At 53.9% G+C, this 14,929-nt stretch overlaps 2 protein-coding genes across 3 annotated transcripts in view; one reads left to right on the forward strand and one right to left on the reverse strand.

The window, feature by feature from the left end:
* The window catches only part of RNF41 (ring finger protein 41), a 33,827-nt gene extending 26,920 nt beyond the window's left edge, over positions 1-6,907 (reverse strand). Inside the window, exons 1-2 of the mRNA XM_084610258.1 lie at positions 6,809-6,907; positions 3,580-3,765 (exon numbers count right to left, since the gene is read on the reverse strand). The gene's annotated coding sequence lies outside the window, so the exon portion shown is untranslated. The remainder of the gene's footprint in view (positions 1-3,579; positions 3,766-6,808) is intronic.
* A 1,540-nt stretch (positions 6,908-8,447) lies between these two features.
* On the forward strand, positions 8,448-14,625 carry NABP2 (nucleic acid binding protein 2). Of its 2 annotated transcripts, none has more exons than XM_084610451.1 (7): positions 8,448-8,534; positions 9,603-9,712; positions 10,460-10,598; positions 11,819-11,890; positions 12,352-12,433; positions 12,803-12,869; positions 13,213-14,625. In XM_084610451.1, the coding sequence occupies exons 2-7, from the start codon at positions 9,634-9,636 to the stop codon at positions 13,413-13,415; spliced, it is 642 nt and encodes a 213-aa protein (XP_084466577.1). In that variant the 5' UTR covers positions 8,448-8,534; positions 9,603-9,633; the 3' UTR covers positions 13,416-14,625. The 2 variants fall into 2 exon arrangements, with proteins under 2 accessions (XP_084466577.1, XP_084466578.1); XM_084610452.1 differs by lacking the exon at positions 8,448-8,534 and adding an exon at positions 8,587-8,843.
* Positions 14,626-14,929: the final 304 nt, after the last annotated feature.

The raw sequence follows: 14,929 nt of genomic DNA on the forward strand, positions 1-14,929 counted from the left end.
CCTGTGGATAACAATGGGGAAAGGATAACTGGTAGCAATCAGAGCCAGGAATTAAGTCAATGAATGTTTTGACATGAACTTCAGTGAGAAATCAGGTCTCATACCATTAGATAATCAGAAGGCACCATTTTCCCAGCACGCTGAGCAATGCTAAAAATGCTCCTTACATTACTGCAGAGCCATTCAGCTTTCACAATGTGTGTGAGACATTGTGCCACTTTTTAAAAGAGAGTCACATTAGAAACACTTATGTAATAGCACAGTTGCCCCTGTGCTGATAGAAAGCAGATTTTTTCCCCCCAAATAAAGTTAAACAAGTTCAAGATTCTTCCCTGCCTTATCACTCCAAGACAGCAAAATTATTAGGAGATACCAAATCAGAGCCAGCAAAGTGGAATTTAAATACATACAGAGTTACAAAAATCCCCTCAAATTACTCATTGCTTCCATTCAACACTGGACATAATAGCTTTTTCAAAAAGACAGTCTCCTTGACAATAGTTCAGTTGACACCCTAGCTAGAAAGGAAATAGTCAATAGCAGGGGCTAGACACAGCATTGGTGCTGGATGGTGGTGGGATATCAGGGGGTGACTTCACTTGAGGGATGAGGCATGTAACCTGAGCCCAGGAGGGGGTTGGGGGCCCAGGTGACACCTTCTGCCCTGGAAACTGGACAAAGGCTGGAGGAGGAGCCGGGAGTGTGGCTGGGGGGGAGACAGCTGGAGGGGGTTTCAGTTTTGGAGCTGGCTGGGGAAACAGAGGGAGGCCCAGAACCGGGGTCTGGCTTCCTACCCCCTCAAGATGGACCTGACTGAGGGGTCCTGTTTTCTGTACCTACAAGCTCTGTTTTGGACTGGGTTCCTGTCATCTAATAAACCTTCTGTGTTACTGGCTGGCTGAGAGTCACAGTGAATCGCAGGAAGTGGGGGGTGCAGGGCCCCGACTCCCCCGCACTTTGTGACAGCGACCACCTGGCAATTTCCTGGTTCCAACTCCTCTGCTGTCCCAGGCATTGGAGCTGCATCTTGATGTAAAGGGACCCAGTTACTTTCCAAAAACATACCAGAAATAGCATCCTGATAAACTGGGCCCTGGATTGGGGTGTCCTCCGCCACCCCTTTCTCTGTCCCTGAGAAGTCAGCTGTGTGATGGCTCCCCTCCAGGACGTCGGTTACACAGTTCCCTCTTAAAACCTGGGGCACAGGCTGAGTGCCTGGGTGCACGGATGTTGACCCAGCCATTCAGTCCTGGGCATCCTCTCCCAAGTGATCACTGTGAACACAACCTGTACCCCCACTATTCCTTCCCCAGTTCCCACCTCTGGGACCCCTTCTAAGACACATCTCTCTGTGCTCCTTAGGAAGGGACCTATCCCTTGCTCATCTGCAAAACTCTGCCAGCTAACAACTGGGGCAGTTTCCTTGGTCACTGACAACCCCTCTCCTGGGGCATGTTGCCTTCTGCTGGAAAGGAGCTAGTCTCAGCCCCTCCCATACTTGGAAGCACCCTGCTTCCTTGTGTTACAGGGTCACAGGAATCCTCACCCACTTCAGTGGTTTCTGAGATCCCCTGCACCTTCTCTGGGCTCTCCTCTGGGCCACATTGCTCTCTGCTCCCTGGAGAGGGGTCTGCCTCTGGTTCATCTGCAACCTGCTGGCAGCTAACAACCTGGACAGTTCTCTCCCTGGCAGGCATTACACCCCCCTCCCTTCCTGAGGTGGTGCTGCCTCTAACTGCAGTGTAGGACTTGGTCTCAACCACCCTCCCACCTGGAAGCATGTGGCTTCCCCCTGCTGCAGAGGAATCAAGATTCTCTCCATTCTCTCAGTGGTTCCTGAGACCTTACCCTTTCCCTCGGGGGTCCCAGCATAAAACTCCTCCTTGCTGCGGGCAAATACTTTAACCTGAGCAACATAGAAAGAATCCTTACCAAGCAGCAGGTCGACAAGGAGATTTTCCATTACCCCCATGGTCAAAACACTTTCCAAACCTTCCCACACCACATGGATTTTAGCTAGTGGTACGAGGAATCTGCTTTCGCCCACCCCCACAATCTCTGCCGTTTGGCCAGGTAATACACCAGCCTTTGGGACCATGCTCTGCTTAACCAGAGGGATCTGAGCCCCTGCATCCCTCTGCCCCAAGTACTCCCTGCTGTTAACGCTGACAACCTTTACATGCTCCGTATCTGGTTCTGCAGAGGCTAAGCTCACAAAACCAATACGTTAGGTTTCCATCCCCTGGGGGTTTTCTGTGTGGAGGACAGCAGAACCATAGGCGCCAACTCTGAGGGTGCTCCGGGGCTGGAGCACCCACGGAGAAAAGCTAGGAATAAGAACCCAGGCAGACGGGAACACTGGAGGGAGGGAAAGAAAAGCCAGTGACTGATTACATAGGTGGGAGGCAAAGGACACCATGAGTAATAAACAAACCAACCTCAAACCAGATCTGTCTTTACAGCATAAAATTGCTCAAGGCTCTATTCAATGAGAAATATTTATTGTTTTCTGCTGTGAAGAAGCCTAGCCAAGCTGATTGATTTATTGCAAACGCTCACATGCACTATGCAGCCCAACTAAACTTTACATTTTTTATTTTTTTTAAATAATGGCCTCCAGTCATCATTCCTACCAGCTAGGAGGCCTTTCCAGATTCCAACATGAGTTTCATTGTTAGGATTTTTTTAAAAATAATTACACATTTTACTGCAAGTTATGGCGAACCTGCCTCCTTAGAAAGACATTAGGTAATTTTACAGGGATGTTTTAACTCTCAAATTCTAGACTGTCACAGGAAAGAAAAGTGCCCTGGAAATCAAGCAGAAACAGCGGGGGTGGGTGGGTGGGGTATTTTTTTAAAATCCAATCAGAACTTTAAGGTCAACCATTCTGATGAGTGCTTAAAGGAACACAACTTGAATTTTTCAAATAATTTACCACCCTCCCCCCAAATCCAGTTTCTGACAGAGCCACCTTGAAATATTTATGACCTGGAATTGAATAATGGGTTTGCTGTCCCCTGCAGATGTTTATATGGAGGGGTCTTGTAAGGCCTTTGTTCTATGTTTGTACAGTGCCCAGCACAATGGGGCCCTGACCCCTAAGCAGTACCCTAACCCGAACAATAACCATTTCACCATGGGCGAAACGGACTATACAGAAGAAGCACTGAAAGTGACCAGACACAAGACACTGTCAATTGCACAAAGTAAGGGCCAGGTTCTGCATCAGAGTCTGGGCAGGCAGATCCTCATGCTGAGCTCCAGTGAAATCAGAGGGGCTTATCATGGCCACAGGGGGTCTGCCCATAAGATTCCCAATGCAGGATTGGAGCTTGTACCTGCATCTCTTGTAACTGGAGCAGACACGAAGTTTTTTTTGACAAGTGTGATCTCAATTCAATTATAGCCCCTTAGCTTGTACAGAAGAGGGGGACTATCCTCCCCACCATCCCCACACAGTGTTCTTTACAAATGAAGCTGCTGATTTGGTTCTGAACACTCCCGTGTCTGAATTTCTTTTAATGAAACGCTTCGGCTGATCGAGATCTGGAAGAAGATTTGAACTGAAGTATTTACCTTCTGTGGCAGAATTCCTCCCAATCTGGCAAAGACAGAGGGCTGGGTTTTGATTGCTCTTTTTAAGCAGCTGCTCCCAGTGGCCCATCTTTTCCCTTCCTCCTCGTTCGGATTAAAACGTCATTCTTCCCTGTGACCAAGACCTGTTGCCACAGGAATAGTCAGGAGGTCACAAACGGGCTTGACCTGTGAATAGGAACAAGGAGAAGACTAGGAGGAATGTAAACAGAAATATGGCAAGGTATGCGGCTCCCCGCGCTGCACTCCTGGCATCACGTGGAAGACGGCCTAAGCCTTTCTATCCAGGAACTCCTGTTCCACTGACCACATGCCTTTAGCCACGTGCATCCCTCCTGCCCCACCAGATACACCCGCATTTCTTAAAAGCCACTTGCTCCAAACCATTTGTAACATTTTTATAACCTGCCTAACGAGGCTGCACACCCTGTGCTGCGGATACAACCAGGCCCAGTACAGTCTGAGCCTTTCCAGCCAACATATTCCTCCTCTGAACAAGAACCGATACAAATCCTCTTTAAGGACAAGGAACTGAAGCATGTGAGCCACCTGGAAAAATACCACTTTGTGCCCAAGGCCTTTTATTACACCTTGTTCTCCATGCCGCTAAAAGTTTGCCCGCTGCATCATTTCAGTAGCAAAATGTTTGCTTCAGGTCTGGATGTTCCCATGTGTTTTAGGGAACAGACATTCAGTCAGGTGTTCTGCCATATGCCTGGTACAGGGAAGTTTTCAATTTAAAGGGCTCTCCCAACGGTGTAATAAAACCACCTCTGCGAGGGGAACAGCTCCCAGCCCTGGAGCACTGTCTACACTGCCACTTTACAGGGCTGAAACTTGCACCGCTCGGGGTGTGTTTTTTCACACCCCTGAGCGAGGAAACTGTCCGCGCTGTAAGTGGCAGTGAAGACAAGGCCTAAGAGAAGTTTTCAGTGTGATTGATGCTCGGTAGGGACATAACCCAATTTCAGGTAAAGAATTTTCAGATCAGGAATGTTCCGTCCTGGAATGATTTCACACAACAGAAAGGGAAGCATTGGGAGAAAGCATATATTCCCCTATAAATAAATACAGAACTTCTGAAGCTACACAATCCGGTCAAATATAGTTCTTCCAACCACCACCGAATAGGACACCCTAGCGATCTCCCTGTGACATTTATGCAGGAATGAACTGGGAACCATCACACCTTGTACTTTTTGTAAGTCTAGCACCCAAAATTCACTATCACAATAAAAAGCACGTTTGTCACTACTGAACCTGCTATGGAAAATACAGTAAAGTAATTTCACATTTATCATAGAATCATAGACTTTAAGGTCAGAAGGGACCATTATGATAGTCTAGTCTGACCTCCTGCACAACGCAGGTCACAGAATCTCACCCACCCACTCCTGTAAAACCCCTGACCCATGTCTGATCTACTGAAGTCCTCAAATCATGGTTTAAAGACTTCAAGGTGCAGAGAATCCTCCAGCAAGTGACCCGTGCCCCACGCTGCAGAGGAAGGCGAAAAACCCCCAGGGCCTCTGCCAATCTGCCCTGGAGGAAAATTCCTTCCTGACCCCAAATATGGCAATCAGCTAAACCCTGAGCATTTGGGCAAGACTCACCAGCCAGACACCCAGGAAAAAATTCTCTGTAGTAACTCAGATCCCACCACATCTAGTGTCCCATCACAGTCCATTGGGCATATTTACCACTAATAGTCAAAGATCAATTAATTGCCAAAATTAGGCTATGCCATCATACCATCCCCTCCATAAACTCTATTCTACTTCAGTCCCCACTTCCCCACACCCCAGACCAACATTCCCTCTAATTTTTGACAGGCCGTGTGCGCAAAAAAATTCTTCTGTGCACATTTTTGTGTGCATGGTGTTTTGCTGTGTGCGCGGGGTTTAGGATCTGTGTGTGCACGCACAACTTAGAGGGAACAGCGCCCCAGACCCTTCCTCAAAGGCCTGAGCAAACAACTGAGCTCCGAAGGACAACAGATTCATACAGCACTTAGAAAACCACAACGTGCTAAATCAGGGGTAGGCCACCTGTGGCACACGAGCTGATTTTCAGCAGCACTCACACTGCCCAGGTCCTGGCCACTGGTCCGGGGGGGGGAGGTGGGCAGGGAGAAGCACCTCTGCATTTTCATTTAATTTTAAATTAAGCTTCTTAAACATTTTTAAAACCTTATTTACTTTACATACAATAACAGTGTAGTTGTATATTATAGACTTATAGAAAGAGAGCTTCTGAAAACGTTAAAACGTATGACTGGCACGCAAAACCTTTAATGAGAGTGAATAAATGAAGACTCGGCCCGCCACTTCTGAAAGGCTGCCGACCCCTGTGCTAAATGTTCTCCTCGTTCCATTTGATCAGTGCAGAGAGTGTCTATATAATTCATATATAGACACTGTATATATCTGATCAGTTCCCTCACCTCTTGTCTCTGTATGCCACTGTGTTCTAGACGGTACTTTCCGACGGGGGTATAGGAAAAGAAAGGGCCACAACCCTGCCTGAATTAAAGTAGCACCCAGAGGCTACACATTTCAAACATTCACCATAACAGCGACAATTCCCTGCCCAATTAAAAGGTAACCGTGGGAACCCATCGGGAGAGCGGCATTTCTTGTGAGCGGCACCAAGCATCTATGATGCCACGCGAGGCGGCGAAACCCCCCTATTCCCCCAAACCACAGCGATTTCGCCCCATTTTCTCAGCAACAATTTAGCAGCAGCCCAAGCAGCTCAGGCTGGCGCGGAGGATATGAAATATTCCCAGACATTGAAGTCACAGGGCACCGGGCAGGACGCCTTAGAGCTCGTTTCCCGGGGCCGACGCACAGGGCAGGGGAAGGATCTTGGGGTTTGTGCATCGGGTTATTTGCTTAATCACTAAACTTGCAAAAAAAAACGAACCACAGTTTGGGCAGCAAGTGTCCCAGTCACTGCCCTGAACGAGCCAGGTCCCTGCGGCCACCCCACACGCCGGGGGGGGGGGCGGGGGGGCCTGTAACACAGGACAGCGCCCTAAGGGCCCCCTCTCCACAGCCCCCCCCAGATCATTCGTCCTGGGCCACCTCCACCCACCCACGGCCCCCCCCAACCGCCCCTCCCCCTCCCGACCTCCCTCCCAGACCCCGACCGACCCCCCTCCCCAGACCCTCCCCCCCGACCGACCCCTCGCCCCCTCCCCCCAACGTACCGCGCCGAGCCCCGGCTCCTCGGGCTGCTCCGGGACCCTGCAGGGCTCAGAGGCGGCCGCAGCCTCCCCGGCCCCCCGCCCGGCCCCGGCGCTGCTACGCAACCCCCCGCCCCGCCGGAAACACGGGGGCGCCCCGCCCGGATGCGACGCTCCAGCCACCCGCGGGGGGGAGGGAGGATGAGGACTCTATGGTCGCCGGCCGCTCTACCCCGCCAGAGGGCAGAGGGGGGACTCTATAGTCGGCGGGCCGCCGCTCCGGGCTCAAGAGCGGGAGGGGCGGGGCTTGCGGGAGGGGGCGGGGCTTCTCTCCACGCTGGCTGGGAGTGGTTGGTTGTGGGGGGTGGTTTGCCCCTGGGTCTGTCTGTCCCTGACCCGTGTCTGTCTGTCCCTACCAATGTGTCTGTCTGTCCCTGCCCCCCCAGTCCTCCCTGTGACTGTCTGTCCCTGCCCCCCCCAGTCCTCCCTGTGTCTGTCTGTCCCTGCCCCTGGGTCTGTCTGTCCCTGCCCTCCCCATTCTCCCTGTGTCTGTCTGTTCCTGCCCCCCCAGTCCTCCCTGTGACTGTCTGTCCCTGCCCCCCCCCCAGTCCTCCCTGTGTCTGTCTGTCCCTGCCCCTGGGTCTGTCTGTCCCTGTGTCTGCCCCTGTGTGATCCTGTTCCTGACCCTGTGTCAGTCTCTCTCTCCCTGTGTTGGTCTGTCCCTGCACCTCTGTCTGTCTGGCCCTGATTGCGCCCCTCCCCTCTGCCAAGTGAACAGCAAAGACAGTGTGGCCTCATAGAATCAGAGAATATCGCGGCTGGAAGGGACCTCAGGAGGCCATTCTAGTCCAAGCCCCTGCTCAAAGCAGGACCAAGCCCCAATTTTTGCCTGCCCCTCCTTTACCTGATGAAAAGGCTTCCTCAGGCTGGAGCTTATTCCTGGCCAGTGAAATCCCTGGAGAAGGGGCTTTTCCTTCCCTCTATCAACCAGCTTGGGCCTCTACTGGTGGCAAATGTTAAAAACCATCATTCTTTACAATGAACCCCACCTACATGTGCCTCTCCCAGGCCCAGCTGTCCGGCGCGGGGACGCATGAGCCCCCTGTGCCCCTGTGGCATGCGTGACCCGTGCCATCACAGCACGCATGACTCACACGTGACAGCACGTGTCTCTCGCCCACAGAGGCTGGTCCAAAAAAATATATTACCTCAACCCCCCTGCCCCCTTTTCTCTCCCATGGGCCATGGCAGCATGGATGGATCCCCGCTTGGGGACTCTTTTTGTTCTGCAGTTCTACCCCACCTGGTACAACGGGCCCCGGGCCATGACTAGGTGCTCCGCAAGAGCCATCCCAGGCAGGAATAACACTGCATGGCTCGTCACGCTGCCAAGGGGGGGTTGTGATCCACACATGTCTAGCCAGCAGGTCACGGCGTGAGCCACGCGGGCCCACGCGTAGTAACAGAACTTGTGTGACCCATGGACCTCGGTGTGTCTGGTCCAGGGGGTTAGATCTAGGCTCCAACGCACATAGGAAAGGCTGGTATCTCCCCCCACTGGCAAATGTCACACGCGTGCAGGGGATGTTGCTGTCCCTTTAAATGCTCAACGCCAGGCCTCCCCCTGCACTGCAATTGGCTGGAGGTGTGGCACGTTCGCCCCTGTCGAAGAGCGTCCCGCTGCTGCGATTGGCTACTCAGAATGCTGCTGGATACTTCCTGGAATGTCTGCAACCCAACGTTCCATCAGGTCAGTTTTACAGGGGAAGGGGGGGGGACCCCCCGATTTCTACCCCCATCAGCCCCCGTCTGCGGCAGCCTCAGGAGCTTTGGTAGAGGGGCCTGGAGCCCCCTTGCATGTGGTGCATTGCAGGGCAGGGGGCGCGCATGTGGCAGGGGATGCCTGCACCTCCCCAGCAATTTTCAGTCCCCAAATCCCTGTCTCCTTTTTCCCCCTCCACGGCAAGAATTTCCACCAACACGTGAGCGAACTGATCCTCCGAGGTGAACGAGCCTCCACTTCTCCGCTCCCGGAGAAAAGCACTTTTCTTGCCGCAGGGTGCGTGGGGATGGGCTTGCAGTTTATCCAAAAAGAGAAGCAGGCGTTTTCCCCGGCGGTGGTGTGAAATCAGGGCTGTGATTTGTGCAAAAGATAAAATGCACTTTCCCGGCAGGGATCTGAAGGCCCTGTGTCAGTACCCAGCGTCTGAATTTCTGGTGCAATTTGTGGGTTAAAGAAAAAGATGCAGAGGTGGATTTTCAGTGTGTGTGTGTGTTTTATTTTAATTCGCCTGTCTCCGTTTTGCAAGGTGGACACAGATTTGCAAGCGGGTGACTTTTGCAAAACAGCAAGATGAAATGTTGTTGGTCTGAATCAGGGTTGCAATCCTTGCATACAGAAATAGGTTTTTCTTGCCACGGTCTGACTCATGGCTACAATTTGTGCAGATAGAAAGTAATGCAACTGTATTGTCGGGGTCTCGACTCAGTGAGAGAAATTTGTGCAGAAATGAAAAACAGATGCACTTTTCTTGCAAGAATCTTCAATTGTGGTTGCCATTTTGTACTTTCTTTCCTTTGGGGCTAAATTAACAGCAGGATGTTTCATTCTTCTGACAGGGCATTCCCCTGTTGGCTAACCTTGTGAGGTACCTGTGCCAATTCAATAATAAAAACTTAACTCAGTATTCTGCACATTTCTCCATGTTGGTGCATTCTCTCCACCTTGGCTGCAGTAGCCAGCACCTGCCTTTCCCTTCTGTGCGCTGACTGTCGCTTTCTTTTCAAATGTGGTTATATTATTTTATTATTTGCACAGATAACGTAGCAGAAGCCAGAAGCTGCTCAATATGACGACTGAAACCTTTGTGAAGGACATTAAACCCGGCTTGAAAAACTTGAACCTTATTTTTATTGTACTGGAAACAGGTGGGTATTAATAATGTGCAAGAGATATATCAAATATCTTACTGTAGTGGTTCTCAACCAGGGGTCCATGTGCCCCTGGGGGTACGCAGAGCTCTTCCGGGGTACATCAGCTCATCTAGAGATTTGGCTAGTTTTACAACAGGCGACATAGAAAGCGCTAGCAAAGTCAGGACAAACTAAAATATCACACAGACAATGGCTTGTTTATACAGTTCTACACACCAGATGCTGAAGTGTAAGTACAAGATTTATATTCCGATTGATTGATTTTATAATTCTATGGTATAAATGCGAAAGTCCGCCACTTTTCAATAATAATGGGGCTGGGACACTGCTGTATTTTTATGTCTGATTTTGTAAACAAGTAGTTTTTTAAGTGAGGTGAAACTGGGGGGTAGGCAAGACTGATCTGACTCCTGAAAGTGGGACAGTCGTCTGGAAAGGTTAAGAGCCGCTGTCGTACTGAAATTCCATTTAACTGTTGAAATCAGTTCTCAAACAATATTTGTGGCTGGCTTTCACCCCCTGCCCCAGCTGCTTAGTGATGTCAGTGTCCGTTTTTGAGACACCATAATTGACGTAGGGTGAGGGCAGATGCTTACGTTGGCAGCCGTGACTCGGCTCAGCGTTCATAGGCTTGGGACCTTAGGCCGGGACCACCTTTGTGGTCTGTGTTTGTACAAGGCCTTGTCTAGCCCAAAGGGGCTCATCTGTGTTACCATGGAGATGTCCCGCTCCCCCCTGCAGGTCGGGTGACCAAGACAAAGGACGGCCACGAGGTGCGGACGTGCAAAGTAGCCGACAAAACCGGCAGCATCAACATCTCAGTGTGGGACGATGTAGGGAACCTCATTCAGCCGGGAGACATCATCCGATTGACCAAAGGGTAGGCGAGACCCTGCTGGGAGGGAGGGTGGCCACGGGACCCGATCATGTTGGCGCCTGCCACATGCCCAGCCCGTCAGCCTCAGGCCCCCCAGGGCTCCTGAGACAAGCTCATTCGGGGTTTGATAGACCAGACTGGGGGCTCCCCTGAGCTCCCCACATCTGAGACTGCGATGCCAGCCCTTCCAGGGGGAGGAGAATGGGCAAGGCTGCTCTTCTCCCTGGCCTTCATTCTCAGCAGAAGGAAAGCGTCCGGTCCCCTTCATTTGTCGAGGGAGATACAAGCCTGAGCAAACAGGCCTGCATCCGCCTGCTCAGAGCTGGCTCCTTGTGGGATCCGGTCGTCTCTATGCTCTGAAATAGCCCGAATTTCCTAACTTTCCAGGCAGGTTGCAAAGGATAGGGGGGTTCGGGAGAAGGCCGAGGGCGGTGGCTGAATTCCTGCTGACGACTTTAACACTGAGTGTGCATTGTATGCTGGTGTCTGGGCACCTTGGGTAGGAGACTTTATTATTTTAAATATATAGATACAATTTCAAAAAAAAAATCCAGTTAGGTCCCTGGAAAAGACCCTTCCTGGACACGCATAGGCACACAGAGTTAATGTCAGTGTAGTAATATGACACCAGCTCTCTATCCCTGGACATTGGAGGCGGGGGGAGTTACGGTAAGCAGGTAGGACTGATCTCAATGGATTCAGCATGTCGGCTTAGCTTAGACACGACTTCAGGGCAGGATTTTACTGTCCCTGTATCCCCAGGAGAAATCCTTGTCATTCTGAGTGGATGGAGCTCATCTCTTCCCCCTGCCACCCCCAGACAGGCTAGCGCTGCACCCGGAAACTGCCACTGCATTTGTGGGAGCCCCTTGAAAAAATAATTAGAGCGCCCCCTGGTGGCATTGCTGAAGCAGCACACAGTGTTGCTGGGCAGGCGGGGTGGTTCTTCTCTCCTTTCATAAGGGGTTGTGGGAAACAGTGTGTAAGTCAGAGCGGCCCCAGGGCTACTCTAACTTACATCGGGGGGGTTTCCCTGGCTAGCCCCAGAGCACTGGGAGCACAAAGGTGCCTCCCTCAAGTGCAGGTTCAGGGGAAGTGAGAATTGAGGCCCCTAGTTCTGCACCCAGTCCAGGGTGCGTGTCCTGTGTGAGATTTCTGGCCTGCAGCCGCTGGGCCAACCCCGCGCAGTTAACCCCAGATCTCGGCATTCCTCTTGCTTTCAGCTACGCATCAGTTTTCAAAGGCTGCCTGACCCTCTACACGGGCCGCGGAGGAGACCTGCAGAAAATCGGAGAGTAAGAAAGGCCTTTCGGCTTCCCTGGAGGAGCCCTGGGGGTGTCGCTCCCTGGAGCCTGGCTCCTTAGAGGCTGGGGAGGGGAGAAGTGTGGGGGAGCCCCAGAACTGGAGCGATTTGCCACCGGGGCTGACCAGGCAGCCAGCCCAGCTGGACCTGTGGGTGTCTACTCAGGAGTGACTGGTGTTCAGAGCAGGGTGGGGGTGGGGAGCCAGGACTCCTGGGTCCTGTTCCCAGCCCTGGGAGGATGGCCTGGCCTGGTGGTTAGAGCAGGGGAGACTGGATACCTGGGTATTGTATTCCCAGCACAGTTGGAATCAAGATCCTGGCCTGAGACAGTCCAGGTCTCTCGCTGCTGGAGAGTCAGGGCATCCCCTCCCCCAGGATAAGGCTGAGTGCGAGGGGAGGAAGGGGTTGGCCAGTCTCCTGGTGGCCTCGCTGACCTGCCATTTCCCTCCCTAGGTTCTGCATGATTTACTCCGAGGTCCCAAACTTCAGCGAACCCAACCCAGAGTATGTGACCCAGCAGTCCCAGAGCAAAGCCGTGAGTACCAGTCGGTTCCCAGCTGGGGTCAAAGGGCTGGGGGGGCCCATCTAGCAGGGTAATGGGATTTGCTTATCTGCGGATGCCCACGGGGCCTCCTGTGGCCCAGGGAACAAGTCTGTGAAAAAGTCCTCGGGGCTTCCTGCTGCTGCCGACCCCAGGAGCCAGGATGTGCGGCAGGACTTTCCCCCAGGCTCTGCTCCTGGTGGGACGGGGTTGGGTGGGGGTGGATTTGTGGACGTCGGGGATGCGCGGCTGTGCTGGCTGCGCCCCAGAAGTGGCCGCATCTCTGTCCCGCGGGTGGCTGGGGAAGTGCGCCAGCATCCCGCGAGATCCGGGACCATGAGTTCTCTCTCCCGTTTCCTTCAGGCCCCGAACGATAACGTGACCCCTGCTGCTTCCCAGACCACCCCGGGCCCCGCCGCATCGTCCCCAGGTAAGGGAGCCCCCCTAGCTCTGCAGGCTGGATGTCCCCCCACCCCTGAGCAAGGCAGGTGGGACATGACCCTGCTTCGGAGCCATTCAGCACTCACCACTCGGGGGCAGTCACAGCTCGAGCCGATTCTCTAGTCCAGTAATGGGGGAGGGGAGTCTAGAAGGTTAGAGCAGAGCGGTCTGGGAGCCAGGACTCCTGGGTTCTATCCCCAGCTCTGGGTGGGGACTGGGGTGTAGTGGGTAGAACAGCGGGGGCCGGGAACCAGGACTCCTGGGTTCTCTGGCCAGCCCTGCCTTGGTTTCGCTGTTCATTTCCCTGTGTAATCTGTCGCTTTTGTTTTCAGCTGCCGACAACCAGAACGGCAACGGGCTGAGCGCCCCAAACCCCAGCGGCCCCACACACCCGCCGAACGTCCCGTCCCACCCCACCAGCGGCCGGATCACCAGGAGCCAGCCAAACCACCAGGGCGTGGGCTCGGCCGGGTCTGGATCATCCTCCAACCCTGTCAGCAATGGCAAAGAGACCCGGCGAAGCAGCAAGAGATAACACCGCAGGGTCGGGACCCCCCGCCCCAGCTCTGTGCCGGCTCGCCCCGGGTCCCACTGCCGAGGCTGGGAGGAGGCTGGGCCAGGGGGCGGGAGAGACCATGGCCAGGCATCGCTACGGGCTAGATCAGAGACAGCGAACCAAGAGCGTTTTAGTCGCCGCGGTCGTGTCCATTTTCACCGGGACTGTGGCGTTCTCCTGAGCAGTGACGGGGAGGGGGGCGCCCCCCATTGGAAACCGTCCCTTTATCTTCACAGCTCTGCTCTGAGACTAAACTGAGCCACAGCCAAGTGCCCCCGCTGGGATCCCCACATGCCCCTCTGCGGGGGGGGCTGCCGGCTCCCCCTCCCTTCCTCCCTCCCTCCCCAGCTCACTGGATTTCGTTCCTTTGGTGGGTTTTTTTGTGTTTTGTTGGGTTTTTTTGGCTTTTTTTTTTACAAATATCCTGAAACTTTTTAGAAAACTTTAAAAAAGCTGCTTTTGCCAGGTGTGGTCAGTGGCCAGGGGGCAGCCGGGGGGCACTGCTGAGGCCTCCTCCAGGTGTAGGATGGGGGGCAGCGGCTCCCCTCTCCTTGCCCCCGGGAGGGGCCCGTTTGGGTCTTGGTGTCTCAGCGGAGGCTGCCTAAGACTGAGCGTGGAGCCAAATCTCCCCTCCCCTCCCCCCAGGCCAGCAGCAGCTCAGGGAACCTCGGGGCACACACGGCGGAAGGGGGGAGAGATGGGGTGGGGCACTGGTTCCAACTCAGGTTGGCCGTGAGCCCTGCCTGGGCGCTCTGGGCCCCACCCTGCGTGGAATGAGTTTGCTGGGTCTCAGGCCAGTTCCTAGGAGGTCACCACGATCAACCCCCCGCCCCGCAGATGGCAGCCCCCTCGCAGCCTGGAGCTGGTGGGGGCAGCTCCCGGGACAGGGGCTAGGTGGAGGATTTGAGCTCCAGGCCCCCAGGACAGACTCACCCAAATCACTGTCACGTCTGCCCACACGGGGAGGGATCCCCCAGCAGGATCGGGCCTGGTGCTGACCTTGGAGCTGTTCTCCCTTGCCCGCTGGTTTGGAGAATGCTCTCCCCCCACCCTCAGCCTGATGCTCCCAGCCACCCCCCCCCTCTTTTATTCTGTTTTAACTCCCCCCCGAAACTCCCTTCTCTTGTCTCACCCAAGCTGAGTCGCTGACCTGCCCGGGGCTGCGTTGGAATAAAGGCCGTGCCGCCATCCCCCTCCGCCTGCCGTGTGGTCGCTTGCGCCCGGGCCCCAGGGGAACTTTTGCACCAGCCACAGCGGGCCTGGTCTGCTGGCGTCAGCCCCCCGAGTCCGGCCCCAGAGCAGCTTGTAGTGGCTGAGATCAAACTCCCCCCCGTTCCCAAGCCCCATAACAAAGCCCAGCCCCGTATGCTGGCGGCAGCGTGGCCCCGCTGGGCGTTATACTGGCCAGCCGGCCCAGTCCATAGTCATAGATTGAAAGGCCAGAAGGGGCTGCTCCTGTCCAAGTCACACTGGACATTAGACGGAAAAATCTC

Source organism: Lepidochelys olivacea (genome assembly GCF_965140295.1).
Source record: "Lepidochelys olivacea isolate rLepOli2 genome assembly, chromosome: 20".
Lineage (NCBI taxonomy): Eukaryota > Metazoa > Chordata > Testudines > Cheloniidae > Lepidochelys > Lepidochelys olivacea.

Excerpts from the sequence above, each read along its gene's own strand:
- NABP2 (XM_084610451.1), top strand. The coding sequence starts at position 9,634 with ATGACGACTGAAACCTTTGTGAAGGACATTAAACCCGGCTTGAAAAAC. Across the intron at positions 11,891-12,351 it reads GACCTGCAGAAAATCGGAGA|GTTCTGCATGATTTACTCCG; the intron begins GTAAGAAAGGCC and ends TTCCCTCCCTAG. Across the intron at positions 12,434-12,802 it reads AGCAGTCCCAGAGCAAAGCC|GCCCCGAACGATAACGTGAC; the intron begins GTGAGTACCAGT and ends CGTTTCCTTCAG.